Here is a 15,261-nt window from a genome sequence, read left to right on the forward strand (position 1 = left end):
GTTAGGCCTTTCTTCTCTATTGCCAAACTGTGAAGTTCCTTAATGCAATTAGATATATTTAATGGTAACTTTACAGCTATATGAGCAGCCAGTCGCATTGCTTATATTAATATGTAAGTATGTAGGCTAAGCCTGCAGTGGCCACAGTGGGTTGAGCAACTGGAGCATATTGTTTGTATGCAGCAGTGAATGTCCATTGTTGGGAACCCCTTTTCTTATCTGAACTTTTTTTGATTCAGTAAATGCATTGTCAGCATTGCAATTCATGCAGTCTTGGGTTATGGTATGTGCATTAATGTATACTAGACATAAATTGTTGGAAGAATTTAACATTTCTGATTGCAATAGTTTTAGAAAATTACAATGACTTAGCTTTGGCATCTCTAGGATATCTCTGGAGACAGCCAGGGGAGAATAACTCGTTCCATTAAAGCTCAGGTCCTGCGATTCAGTTCTGAGATTGTGCTTGTGAAAATAAGATATTTGGATGGATTTAGAGAAGAATGGTTACTCCTTCAGTTCAAACTATGCCCAGCTGGGTGAATATAGGCTTCTGAACAGAGCATGATAGAAAGGAAAAATGTGAAACATCAACAACATATCCTGCATATAAGAGAAGCTTAAGTGGGAGCAAGTGGCAAAAAAGTCATTGTTCGTCAGCCAGGAAGAACCAAAGACCCATTCAGACTAAGCGTCATTTTTTTGCTTGCTGGAGAAGCTACTAGATTCTGCTTATTTTCTTGGTACTGTGGCTGGAGTGTCCAGTCTGGTGATGAAGATGCAAGCTGGATCTCATTTCTAATATTCTTGGCAGAAGTGCTTGAGAACAGACATGACTGACTGTGAATTTCCTTAGTGTATGTTAATGTCCTATCTGACTGTTTCTTTTTCCTTTTTCATGTAGTTATTAAAGAGTTAAGCTTGGAAAAATTTCTAGGTTTAACCCACAATCAGAGGTGCAAGTCCAAAAGTGTACCCATGAAGTGTATGTATATTTGTAGCTCATCAGTTTGTCTTTAGAAAGTGTATCTGCAAAACTGTCAGATAAGCTCTTTTAGGGAAAAAAAAGGTTAATGTAGTTCACAATTCAAGCACAAAGATGCAGGTTGTTTTGTCTCAGTCCTCCACTGTTACCCCACCTTACGTGCTGGTTTTGTGGTGGGCCCAGAGGTTCATGGTAGTGAGGCATGACATACATTTTTGACCTGGGTATGGAACTGTGCCTTGTGTTGATTATGTGTTTAGTTTATAGGGGCTAACGGGAAAGATAACTAGAAAAGAAAAGAATGAACAAATGGGACATGGAAGTGATGACAGTTCCAGTTTGATTTCCTTCAGACTGTGTGTTAGGGCAGAGGTCGTGGCTGTGGGACATGAAACAACAGAAAAGTGTAGATATTAAAAAAAAGATGTTTGTTCTTTCTCTCAAGATATAGTTCTGGGGGATCAGACAAAAATCCAGAGGTGGCCACAGAAGTTAGGCCTGTCTTGTTTTGCATCTTGGCATTATGTGTGTGCTGTGCTAGCAGGCTGTAGGAACAAAAACCCAACTCATAGCAGTTGACACGGTTCTCATGGTTGTGGTTTCTTTTGATGGCCTTTCCCAGTGCTGGGGAGTTTTTGCAGCACTAGGTTGGTTAGACAAAAAGTTGTGCCTCTTGGCTGGCGTGGATCTGTATGTTCTCTGTAGCGTTGCCTCACTCGTGCTGTTCTGGAAAATTTTTCAGGATCTGCTGTGACATGCCAGCACTCTTCTTGAGGAAACTAAAGAGTTTGAGGTCTGTTTTTTCACATCCCCTATTCTATTTTGTAATCTTTTCTTTTATGGTGGATTTTCGGTCTCTTTGGTCTTTTAGTATTAAAAACATGCATGGACAGATCAGTGGAGAGTTCTTTTGTGTGTCGGAGACAAAACAACGTACGATATGGGATTTGCAGAACCACAATTGTTACCATAGCTGCTGGCCTGCAACAGGGAAGCTAAGAGTACTGAGAAGTGGATGATGTGAATGGTAAAGGAAACTGTCCCAGTGCTACATGCAGTCATACAATCACTGACACAGCTGTGCATGATGGAGTGGTGTTTCTGGCTCTGGGAAATGAACACTAAATGATGGCATTGGTTGACTGTAGCTGCAGAGCTTTTTCATCTGCAGCAGTCCGCATTCCTAGATCCATGTGATGATATTTAGCCCATGCTACAGAGCAGGAATGGAAGTTTCTTAGCAATAAAGAAACAAGTAGTGACTAGTCGCCAGGAGATAGCAATGTAAAGCTGCTTTCTGTTTGGGTGCAGTCAGCCTGATATTAGAAAATCTCTGGTGGAATTGGGCATCGTACAGACACGCAGTGCCAGTGTGACTTAGTATTGCTAAGGGCTTTCAAAGCAAACACTGTTTTAGTCACATTCTGCTCTCAGTCTGTTCGCTTTGACCACCTTGGAGAGATCTGAACAAATAGTCTTAGCCTAGAAATAGGCGGAAGTCTGATAGCAAAAGACAAGTGGCACAAAGACGGCAGTCTTGCTCATTATTTGCTTTTCCAACCATACAGCAGATTTATGTTACTTTTCTTCTTTCTTTTTTTTTTTTTTTTTCTTCTTTTGGATGTGGCTATTCCTACACCTGTGGCAGGTGTGGTTATTCCAAACTTTGATAAACCAGGCACAGATAGCTTAGCTTTTTTGTAGGAGCAGTCAGTGGCACAATAGTGGAGCATTTCACTGGTCTATTTTCTTGTTGTAACGCTCTGGAATGGATTTATAGCTAGACCAAGGCTCTGTGGCCTCCCTGCTAGCTTCAACTAGTATGCCTACAGCTACTTCATATGTTCTGGCCAGGCCAGTGCAACTGCATCACCTTCCCACATTGAGATCTGGGCTGTAGGTATCCATGGTGACTTTCCTGTGTAGTAGGGAAACTTCCAAATATTAGAGATGTGGAAATTGGTGATAATGCTGAGAATTGAACTCTGATCTCTAAAGGCCTAAATAAATGCTGGTGAGTATTTAAATACTCTGTTGGGTTTTTTTTTTCCATGCTCTCATGCAGAGTTTTAGTCCTAAATCCTCAGACATCTCTAGAGTTAAATCTTTGATCCTGATCCCACTAAATCACATTAAAATATTTCTAGTGACTTTAGTAGGTTTTGGATGCGACCCAGAAAGAGTACAACTAATATTCTGGTGATTGTACTGTGTTGAAGTTCTTGTAAAGAATTGTGCTCATACACAGACACTCAATAAGTTAGTGAAATGTAGGGTATTTCTTATTTAAAAGCCTTTATCCTTTTATTTTCTTGTTTCACTATTATTACAGCGGACAGTGCCCAGTTTGCAACCATCAGTTGGAGGATAGTGACCTCAGTGAAGAGGAGTATAATAATCTCAGAGAAAGAATAATAAAGGACGTGATACATGGAACTGACACTTTTAGAAAGACAAGCCCACAGGTAGGTCTTGCACGCTGTCAGGTTCATTGGCTAGGAGGGTAATGTACAATTAATGTTCAGGTACTTTGAAAACACCACAAATCTTTTTTTCTTTGCTTTAAACGTTAATAGGCCATTAGCTACTGAGGTATCCTATGTATCTTTTTCAGTTGTTTTTATAAAATGGGTTTAAATCTTGACCTCTTTTATATTGTCTTTGTTCTTATATTTTCAGTCAGCTGTTAATGGATACTGAAATAATTAAAATGTAATTTTCTTTTACATTAAAAAATTTAAAAGGTAAGGAAATCTTTTAACCCTTCAAAAGCTGAATTTTAAATATGGAATAAAACCCAGTAACTAGAACAAAATAAGACATCTAGTATTTTGAGCTTGCAAAAAAGCAGAAGTCCTAGTGTTTCTTAAGTTCAGTGTCATATCTGAAGCTTATATTTATGTGCCGAATACTTGATTTTTCAGTTGGGCAGCTGTTTGCCAGAAACGATAAAGAACCGATTATCATTTTGTTCAGTCAACTTTCACAACCCACCAACCAATCAACTACCCCTCAATTTTAAAGATACACTTTCATATTTATGATTACAGTATACATCAGGAGTATCAAGCTTTTCAAAGGTCATTGTAAAGATCTGAGAGGGCATAATTCCCAGACACTATACTATATTGCAGTTCTATTTCTTACTCATTTTCTGTGGAGATTAGTGGTTCAGCAGCAGTGGTACGGAATGAAGCTGAGCTCCACTAGGTGGAGCCCACGCCACGTCTCGGGGGGGTTTTTGCTTTACCTTTATAAGTTTCGGTGTCCTTGTGCTGCAGCTGGCACCTCAGTTCTGCACCAGTTCTGAAAACATGGAAGAGGACACCAGATTTAATTCTTCAGGCTTTCTGCAGACACAGACCTTGCACATGGGTAACAGTTATAGAAACTTGGGACAGTTAGTGTTGGAGTACTTGTAGTACATGCACCCTATTGTTCAGACATCTAATTTCCACACAGATTTTTCTCCTCAGTTCAGGACTTTTAGCTGACCTAGCTGTGAATTGTACAGGGGAGTGAAATTATCCTTAAAAATGTAGTAATAATTTTAAGTATTTAATGGGTACTGGTGTTCTATAATATTATAAGATAAACAAAAGGATGTGTTTTATTGCACACTGTACAACTGTATCTGTTCTCTAAAAGCTTTTGTGAAAATTATGGTTGAGGTGGGCTTATTAAAGAAAGCAACAACAACAAAACTTTTAATTCCTTAACCAGTTAACTGTCTACTCTGTGAAGCTTCACTTCTGTTCCTTGTAGTGACTGCTGGCTTGAAAATTTCAAGTTTGTCAAGTACACAGGGCTAGATTAGCAGTACAAGTTGAAGGCAGGGAGATTTAGGAAGGGAGTTCTGGGTAACAGGATATTCACGCCCAAGCTGAGCAGTAGTGGAAATGATGTTCCCCCTGTTTGAGAACATGATTGATCAAATGAATGCAATCTAATGAAACAAAGACTCAATACACTATTTTAAGTTTTGATGTCAGTAGACTTTGTTAGTCCATGTGATAGCTGAAATTCTGTCATTTACCACTCTGGTGCCACCCACTTGCTGGTTCCAAGTTGGCCTTGTTCCAGTTCCCTGTTGGCAGGCAGTCACCAGGAGGCTGAATGGAGATGAACTCAGTGTGTTTAGTGTTGGCTGTACAGCTTAAAGTCTGCCCCCTCAGTGAATTTTGAGCCTGGATGTGGGGGTAGAGGCAAAACAGTGTCGTGATGTGTCAGAGGTTTCCAGAAATAAATTTGGGACTTTTTAGTTGCCTTTGTGCTGTGAAAGCAGACATGTGGTGATGAAAATACGCTGCCCATTTTAGGTATGCCAGACTGTGACTTCTCCTGCAGCCAGGGTTTTCCAGAGGGGAAACTAGGTGAAGAGGCTGAAAATAGGATGTAAGCAAGTATATCTGAGAGAGGGGGTTTCCATTTTCCAGTCAGTCACTTTTTTATAGTAGCCGCAATTCAAATAGAAAACATTTTAGCTTTCTATTCCTTCTTTTCTCCTAACTAGTTTTCATTAGTGCGTCTGTGTTTCTTGCAATGAAATGATTATTCAGGAAAACAGTTTGAGTTGTTTTGAGCTCTAAACATTTTTTTTCCAACAATGTTTCAAATTGAATATATAATGCATTTGTTGCATTTGGAATCTTTTTTTTTTTTTCCCCACTGAGGAGTAGTCTTTTGTCTTTCTTACTTTTGCAACAGCATCATTGCTTTATTTGATTTTATTTCTCTCATTTAAGAGTAAATGCGATCAGAGCAGAAGATTAGGAGCAAAGATTTGGTTTGTTGAGAATCCCCCAAAAGTAGTCTGCTACGCTGTGATTAAAAAAATGTAATTTTTTTGTAATTAGTTTTAGGAAAGAAAATTAAACAACTTAGGTTTGTACATCAGAATGGTAGTGAACACTATTTACAAATACATTGAAAAGATGGCTTGCATGAACTATAAAACTGATTATCTGTGATAAGGAAATACTTGTTACACATTAAAAATAGACATCGATTCAGATCTTTATGCACAGCTACTGAAAGGTCTATTAGGATCTCATATGATGATCTAATATAGTGAGCTGCAACCTTGCAGGCTGCCGTAGAAAGAAAACAATTGTAACAAGACTGTCACCTTTTGTACCAATGTCTATATGATGTTTTCAGTCAGATGCCTGTTTACTCTGGCTGCATTTAATTGGGAGCTATGCCATTGAGCCTGAGATGATATAATTGGTATACTGAGAGGCAGAATCAACTTTCGCTGTGATGACTTTCATGTTGCAGCTGCTCCCAGGTGTTTCTCTCAAATACGCAAATGCAGTAATTTCATTCCCTTCATGGCTGCTTCGTACCCCTGATAAGCCTGAAAGGACTGTTGTGCAGGGGGAAGGAAGCACATGGGAGATGTGTATGTGCTGTCAAGAAGGCAGGAAGAGATGGGTTTGTGGGCATGTAAAGTCCCCGCACTAGATCTGGGCTAAGTGTGTAAAGGGGTTTTACACATTCTTCTAGACTATAGGAGACTGGAGCGGGAAGAGGAAGTCATCCATTCATCTCAGTGTTATTTTTGCAACTGAATGAGGTTGTGCTGTTTCCAAGGAGCCTTGAAAATAAGGTTCTATTTCTTACTTTTAGATTGATACCTCTTCTATAATGCTTTGGTTCTTCTTCCACATGTGCATGTTTCCCAACTCCATGATTTGCCCCAAAGCCCTGTGTGGTATATGCCAGTCCTGTTCTGAATAGAGTAGTTTATTACTTCCAGAAAACCTATGTACTCCAAACTCTAAGAAGACTGTGCCTGACACGGTCTGCCCTAACCCCATCTGGCAGAGCCTTCAGTCCTAACTTCCAGTGTGATCTCATTCTTCTACCTGCTTTGTTGACTCTCAGCTTGTGGTCAAAGTCAGCTAAATTGCCTGCACTTGAGCTGTTTCCAAGGTGAGCTACCCTTACCTGCCCTGAGATGCCTGGATGCTTATGGCTGTCCATCTTGCACCTGGATGTCGTGGCTTCTTTGCCTGAGCTCAGGGAGAAAGAGAAGGCTAGTTAATTCAGTTAGGCCTGCTGTGTCTCCTGAGAAGATCAGGGGCTGAAGAGGAGAAAACCCCTTCCCAGCAAACAGCTGATACTGCGTGCACGGAGTGTGGCACAGCCCAGGCTATGTGTGGCATTTACCTCCGCTACCTCTGTTGCCATATATGTTACCTCCTCCCTGTCAGTGCCAGGGAGCAAAGAACTTTATGAGGGAGGAAACATGGAAGGAAGAAGGCTGGGTGGAATTTCTCCTGTGGGTTCATGTACCCCCTTCCCTCCCAGATATGTGCCACATTGCAGCAAAGGGATCAGAGGCCCAGTTAAGTGTTTGTCCTGTGCAGTAGGAGTGCAAAAATTTGGCATGTTGCTGAATGCTGCAAAGCCCGTTGCACTGGGATGGGGGTTGTTTTGGGCAGGAACAGTTCCTGTGGTTTCTTTTCAGGTGGGAATGACTGAAAGTCCTCTTGTCAGTTCTGTGGCAGGGTGGGTCACTTTGCTAGGGTTCGGTTTAAAATGGCAGCACCTGGATTCAGAGCTAGCTTCTGCAAGAACCATGCCGGCAGGATGAAAATCCTGCTGGTGCCAGCATGGGTTGAAAGCTTTCTGTTAGTTCTGGAGAAGGATATACGGGTGGTGAGCTGTAGTTAGGGTTAGGATTAGGGCTAAACCTAGGCTTCAAGATGGTAGAGACTTCTGAGCTTGCTTTTTTTCCTTCTTTGTTGTTCCCCCCCCCCCCCCCCCCCCCCCTCCTCTAGGAGGCCCAAGAAGAGGATGAATGCTGAGGTTGGCTTAGATGAGCAAGTTATGACTAATTTTTGGATGGGTATGAGTTACTGGATTGTAGGTAGGCTGGGGTTTCAGGATAGCAAGGATGGAAGAACCTGTTGTTGCTGAATCTAGAAAGTCCTGAAAGTGTGGTGTTTGGGGATTAGTGTTTTGGACAGCAGGTGCTGGAGAACTTGAGTTATTGTTGGAGTCTTACAAGTTCATTAAGACTGAGTGCCAGTAGAGGTGAAGGGCTTCTTGGTAGCCTTTTGGCTATGCGCTGGTGTTGGGCTATGGATAAGACTAGGGTAAGAGTTAATATTTAGGAGTTAAAATACTTGAAGCACTCACTCAGTATGGCTGTGGTTAGGCCAAAGTATTAGATTAGAGGTGGCATCAGTAAGGACAAATGTGTAATCCAGTCTACAACAACACGGATCAAAAAACTTACTTATAACTGTTGTTTGATTATAGGATGGCCAGTGCTGAACAGCTTAATTCTACAGGTTTTGCAGAATAGCAGATTGATGACTAAGTCCATTGTTGCCTTGTGGCTAATTTTTAGTTATGGGAAGGATATGGTCATTAGCTTGTGGATAAAGATAGGGTTAGCATTGCAGTTAGAATTAAATACACTGATAGCAAGCCTGAAGACTCCTGGATCATGAAGAGCCCTGTGCAGTCATAGGTCTAGGGAAACCTACAAAGGTGAGACACAACATTTGCAGATAGGGTTGAACAGCTTTTTTTTTTTTCAGTTCTCTGCTAAATATGGGCCACTGGACTTGGTCAGGATAGGGATAGTATTCAGTAGAGCAGAATCCTGCATTGCCTTAAGACCCAGATTTGCTGCTAGATCTTGTAACATCCACAAGTATGGAGGAGAGCTATCTGAGTGGGACTCAGGATTAGCTGTGGGTTTGTTTCGGTTGCAGTCTTTTGGCTAGAACTAGGGTTAGTTTGGGGGTTAGAAAGAACGCTAGCCTCAGAGCTTGATCCACTACTGAATCTTGTTGGTCTAGTAAGCACAGGATAAAGAGAGGTAATGGCTTATGGTGGGTGTTGAGACAATTGCAGTAGTAGAGTGCCCAGACAGAGTCTGAGAGCCTTTATCCTGCTTACTTTCTGTCTTCGTGCCTCATTTAATTCAGAGTTGGTGTTACACTCTTCTTGTGATATGATCTGCTAGAGAGGAGGGAACTTCTGGAAGGAAGGAAAAGGAGGGGAAGAGGGGAGACCGAATGGGAAATGGGTGGTGAGAGACAAAGGCAGTTGGAATTTTTCTAAGGTTTCTCTTGCATCTTCCCTTACCCCAGAGGCTCCTGATAATGGAAGCAAACAGAAGCACAGAGAGTCTTTTGGCAGGAGGATAAAAGACTAAGGTGCTTCCTTAGCAGCAAGAAATAGATCTAGATGAAAACATTATAAATTGGGCACATAATTTCTTTCCCTCAATTACTTCAGTGTTAGAGAATCTTTCTTGAGGGTGGGTCAGATCTTCTGGGGTGGTCCACAGTCTTCCTTTTCTTGATTCGTATAGCAAGGAATGACTTGGGACTTTGTTCAGGTCACTTGGTCTCCTTTGCCGTCAAATGGTTGTGCAGCAAAATTAGGCCACCCTGCAACACAAGAACGCGCCTTTCTTCCAATCCACTGTCTAAACCTGTTTCGTTGTCCTCCACAGTCTTTTTAAACTACAACTTTGTCACCTCTGTATTTGGAAATTCTTCTAATGTGATACATTCTTCATATTCCAGTTAATGCAATCAAGTAAGAAAAATCTGGTTCTAATGTTATTTTTTTGAACACCAGTTGTTTGGTTAAAATACAGTTGCTAACCTTAACTTGTTTCCACTGTATATCGTCTGCAGATCTTGCCAAGCAAAATACAAACATGGTTTGCTATGCAGTGATTTTTCTCACATCTGTATCTTCCTTACATTAGCTAGAACATATAAGAAGAAATGGAAACAGAAGAAATTGAAGAATTTCACCAAGGTTTAAGAATGGCATACCTTGATAAAGTTTTTCTTTTTTCCTGTTCATTAGCTGATCACAGAGGCAGACAGGACCATAAACATGAAGTCAGAACAGTAACTGTTAACTAAAGAATTAAACTAATCTGAATTATCTGAGTAGCTAATTTTTAAGGAGATTACTTTATCAGGAACTTCTCAAACACACAGTCCTTTACTTGCAGCTCATGCATTCCACTAAGTAGGATCTTGAGAGATGTTTACTGTCTCTCAGATGCAGACTGCATACACTACCATCCTTTTTCTAAGTGTTCTCTGTCTCTGAATATTGCTAAGTTCTTTGATAATACTTCTAAAGTAAAATTAGTGTGAGCACATTTTGATTTAAGACACTTTGAAATGTTACCTCTTGGAACTTAGGCATTATCGAGTGGTCCTTTACCATTTGGTACTTTGGTCCATTACCAAAGGTCCTTCTAAGTCGAGGATCTGGTCTCCAGCTGTGGTCAAAAACAGATTCTTCTGGTGCTGCAGAGGCCTGTGTGGAACTGTCTAATATAGAGCTTCATTATTATTTATGATAATTAGAATTGCTTAACAAGTTATAATAATTTCATGTTATCTATCCAACACCTTATCTCTTAAGATTTGATTAGATCTGTTTTAGAACATTATCAATTTGAACACGTTTTCATTACACTATGGTGATCCTTTGATCAGTTCCTCCATAAATCCGTAAGTTGATACAGTTCCTCCATAAATCTGTAGAATGTAAGTGTACTTTTTTCCTATAGTATGCATTGTTTCATCTTTCTGATGCTAAATTTAATTTGGTTTTGTATTCATCATTGGTTTGGCTTCTTCTGTGCCATTCCCTTTCTTAAATATCTGTAAAATATTTCATATATATGGGAATTAGTACAGAACTTTGAAAGATGCTGCTAATTTTTGAGCATGACCCTTCGTTTTTTCTCTTCTGCCTTTTTTAAATGCTATAGCTAGTTCAGTGTTTTAGTACCTTGTTATGAAGTCTGTGTCAGGTTTTTTGAAAATCTAGTTAATGCAATCTGGTTCTATTTTACCTACATTTTCATTGACACAAGGAAAGAATTTTTAGAGGAATTCTTTTGCAAAAGGTGTGCACATTAAACTCTACCACATCAAATTATTCCAGAGGGTTTGCACAATTTTTAGTGATCGATTCAACCATATTACAGTGTACAGATGCTGGGTGCGTAGGTTTATAATTCTCTGGATTGTTTCTAGAAATATTAAAACAGGGGTAGAACATGTGGTGCCATTCAGCCCCCCAGAACAGTTGCTGTTTCTCTTGAAATTGCAACTACTAGTTAGCATAAGCATTTGGTGGCAGTATAATTTTTAAACTAGCATAACTAGCCTTACCACCCTGCCAGCTGTTCATTCCTGTCCCCTTTGGCCTCTGCAAGCGTGCCAGGAAACAAATGAGCATAGCCCCATGGTAAGCAGGGCACCAACCTAGATGACAAAATAATGTTTTGTTTTCTTGTGGGTGTTTTTTCAGCTAGATCAGTTCCTTGTTCAGATTTGCTTCAAACATTTGTACCAGCATAGCAGAGAGAGCAGCATGGAGGTATATCCATGTCCTGATTTCAGCTGGGATAGAGTTAATTTTCTTCTTAGGAGCTGGTACGGTGTGTTTTGGATTTAGTGTGAGAATATTGTTGATAACACACTGATGTTTTTTAATTTTGAATTTGTGAATTCAAAATATTTCTGCCTTTGCAAAGTTTTTTTTGTTTGTTTTAAAAGAAAGCTTGGTATGGTCCATTTCTATACTCTTGTACTTAGGATGGCAGCCTTGCAAAGATGAGGGCATTTTTCCACTGAGGACAGCGGCACAGACTGCTTGTTCCTCCCTCCATGTTAAGTGTGCTCAGGAAGGATGTTTCAGAAGTGCACTGCCTGGATTGTTGAGTTGCAAGTTGCATTGGCCTTGTGACTGACCCTCTGCTGTCTGATGTGGGCAGGCAGGAACAAGTCCTGCGCCAACGCTGCCTGCTGTTGATGAAGGACTACGAACAGGCCAACACAGAGCACATCTCTGCCAGGTTGTCAATGTGCCTGTGAGTATCTTCCTGTTTGTGACGGCATCTCTGAAGGCTACAGCCACAGGAGTTTGTGACTCCTGGATTATTTGTTAACTTTAGAAGATATAACAGAGGGCAAACAAATTGTATGCAATCCAGAGTACATAGTGATACCATACACAATACTGAGAAAAGCCTTCCTGCTCATAAGGGTTCGAAGGGGATTTCCAAGCTTTGAAACTGTGGGGGAAATATTCAAACCCTTCAGGCATAGCAACAAACAGATTTAAGAGTGCTCCAACAAGGCGCTTTAAAAAAAATTGGCTGGATTTCAGTTTGACAGCTGAATTTTTTTCTCACACTAATGTTCATTCCTGTGTTTTTCTTCTGATACCAAGAAACATTGTTGAAAACAAAGCAACCCCCATCTCTTTGTATTTGATGAAACTTAAAAAGTGAATGTTTTCACTTCTCTAAAAGCTGCTCTTATGGTGTTGAAAAACACCCTGTTTGATACTTAGGGCAGAGTTACATAACACTTGATTGCAGTATAATATTCTGTGAATTAGAATTTGCTCTTTCCTTGCACTCGAGTATATTGCCGTTTAGTATAGAGAGGGGAAGCACTGCTTTTTCTGTTGTACAAAGCTTTAACTATTGTGAATGCTTCTGGGAACAGTATATGTTGAATACTGTAGTTTTGCACTTCTTAATTTGACTTTCATGTCTCTCCACCATTCCTGATGAGTGAGCATAAACTTTATTGTTCAGAAAAAGTGACAAGCAGCCTTTCCTGCAGTGATTTTAGTAGTTTTTAGTAGGTTTTTTTCTTCTTTTTTTTTATTTTTTTTTCCATTTTTTTCAAATTCCATGTGTTGGCATGAATTTAATAGCCTTTCTTGTATTTAAAAGTCCTCTATGGATTTGCTCATGTATTTCCTTTGTATGTTATATTACTTTGGCTTTTGGCATTTAGATCAGTAGACGTTTTGGATTGTTGAAGAATTTGAGCAATACCACGATTTTATTTCTGGTTGCCAGCATGTTTCCTATTTATACTTGAGGAGAAAAATGCTCAAGTGATCTAACCTTTCTGTGATCTGAAACTTGTCATATGCTTAGATCTGTTACAGACATTAAAATTATTTCAAAATACTAATTTGAATTACTCTCATTGCTCTTATCAAAGGACATGCTTGTTTAGCTATGTTTTCTTTGTTTTGTCTTCAGTTGTGTTGTTTATTTCTATGTTATCATATTTAACATAGTAAATCTGTGAATACTAATAATGCATTCCTCTCCTAATTTTTATTGTGCTTTTGAGTGTGTGCACTGGTATTGGAAGAAAAACATACATTTCTGTTTATAAATGTGTTTACAGAAGTTGAAATAGTATTAATACTCTTACAGTAAAGTCCTATTTTCAGATTTATTACTACTGCTATTTCAAATATTATTGGCTGCGTAAGCCAGACTTTTGAAGTCTGAGGTCACACTGGGTTTTTTAATTATTTTTTTAAATGAATGGTTTAAAATAGCAAAACCAATATTTTTTCTTTCTTTCTTTTTCAAACAATAATTCCTATACTTCTGTTTTTTAAAACCAACCTCTATCTCTTGTTTTGCTGCAATACCCCAGGTTGAGAGATAAATATCATAAAATGTTGTAGTTTCACAATCCAGTAAATTAGCATAGTCAGGGCTACCTATGGGAAAAGGTGATCTCAGTAGTCTCACTTGCTACCAGTCTCATTCCTATTCCATGTCCTGGCAGAATTTTCATGCCAGGACAAACCTCTGTACTCTGACCTGAACAGGGGGACTGGTGCAGGCTAAGGACCGTTAATTGACTCAGTTCATGGTGGCTCAGTTCTTCATCCATGTCAGTCTTTCTTCTTGTGCCAAAAAACGTGTGTGTGTAGGTAGGGGGCAAGGCTAGGAATGAATGGCTGAGGGAAGGGAGAAAGTAGAAACACCTCTTTCTGTGGAAGTACCAGTACATACCAGTATAAAATGATGGTGAAATAGCGCATGAGTCATCCAGCTAGTGTGGAGTACCAAAAAAAATGGAAGACTGTTTTGTGCTTTTGCCGAGGTATGAATGGACTTGAGCTACCCACATGCTAGTGGTTAAACAAAAAATTATTTTAAATGTCTTTAATTCTTCATGTCAAGATAAATTCCATCATGAGTTTGTTATGGCTGGCTCTTACTTCCAAATTGATTTAGTCAGTGTGGTGTCCATTCGCAAAGATAAGTTTTCTTAGTTGAAGGTGCAGTGAATCATTTCTAAGGGTTGCGTAGTTGGCATTCCCCTATTTTCCCAGCTAGGCAATGAATGAAATCAGGTGGGTTTTTTAAAATTCCCTTTTCTTTTGTATGTGGTGTGAAACAGGATATCACTGGAGCCTCCTGTGAGCACCCTGTTGCATTGCACGTATTCCTGCTGCAGGGAGACATGTTCACGCGGTGCACACGCTGCTGTGGGAAGTCTTGCAGTGAGGTAACAGCCTTGCTGTATTGCAACACTTTTCTGTGGCTCCTGGGCATTAAGGGAGTCATGTCAATAAGCAATGCTGAATGTGTTTTTAAAGTTTTGTCCCTTCAGTTGCCAACTCTGTTGAAGCGAGTTTGAGTAGTGTTCCAAGGCTGGGAGAATGGACTTTTCCTCAGAGACTTTGTAAAATGAACCCAGTCAGAACAAGTTAGAAATCAGTGTAAGGTTTGCTGTGTTTGTTTTGGTGCTCTTACCTGGGTGGGGGGGGAGACAGATGTTTTGCTACTTGTTGCTGTGTTGAAGGGATTCATCAGAAATGCCCTTTGTCGTGTTCAGCAGGATGTTTCCATGTAAACGTTCCTGTGGCATATGCAGGGGTGTATGTAGAGCATTGCATTTTCTGTTTGGAAGGGGAAGCCTGTGTGAATAACTTGCTTCTTTTTGCCTAAACCAACCTTCACATCATAGTTGTACTGCATTGATGATTATTGTGTTTGGCTTCTCTTGATCAGCTGTACCCTAGCTGCAGCTGTGCTCTACTTCATTTACTGCTTATAAAGAAGATCTTCAATTTCTTCCTACAGTTGGCTAGTGAGGGAAATATCTTTAGAGAATTGTGGGTGAATCATCTCTTTATTACTGTGCCTGTAAGAAAGATCTGCATAAAATCCAAACAAATTCTGATCTTTGAAAGATCAGCATCCTTTGAATTTTATACTTTCTCTCCTTGTGGTGGGTTGACCTTGGTTGGATGCCAGGTGCCCACCAAGCAGCTCTATCCCTCCCCTCCTCAGCAGGACAGGGTGGGGTGGGGAGAAAATAAGATGGAAAAAACTCGTGGCTCAAGATAAAGGCAGCTTAATAAAGCAAAGGCCGCATGCAGAAGCAAAGGAAACACAAAAGATTTATTCTCTACTTCGCATTAGCAGGCAATGT

The 15,261-nt window shown here is 40.0% G+C and overlaps 1 protein-coding gene across 4 annotated transcripts in view; it reads left to right on the forward strand.

Annotated features, from left to right (window-relative positions):
- Window positions 1-15,261, forward strand: part of PRORP (protein only RNase P catalytic subunit) — a 53,977-nt gene that overhangs the window by 6,651 nt on the left and 32,065 nt on the right. For all 4 annotated transcript variants that reach the window (XM_050897329.1, XM_050897328.1, XM_050897331.1 and 1 more), the window contains exon 4: window positions 3,318-3,450. In XM_050897329.1, coding sequence (XP_050753286.1) covers window positions 3,318-3,450 — 133 coding nt within the window. The remainder of the gene's footprint in view (window positions 1-3,317; window positions 3,451-15,261) is intronic.

This window comes from Gymnogyps californianus, chromosome 5 (assembly GCF_018139145.2).
Source record: "Gymnogyps californianus isolate 813 chromosome 5, ASM1813914v2, whole genome shotgun sequence".
In the NCBI taxonomy this organism is placed as follows: domain Eukaryota; kingdom Metazoa; phylum Chordata; class Aves; order Accipitriformes; family Cathartidae; genus Gymnogyps; species Gymnogyps californianus.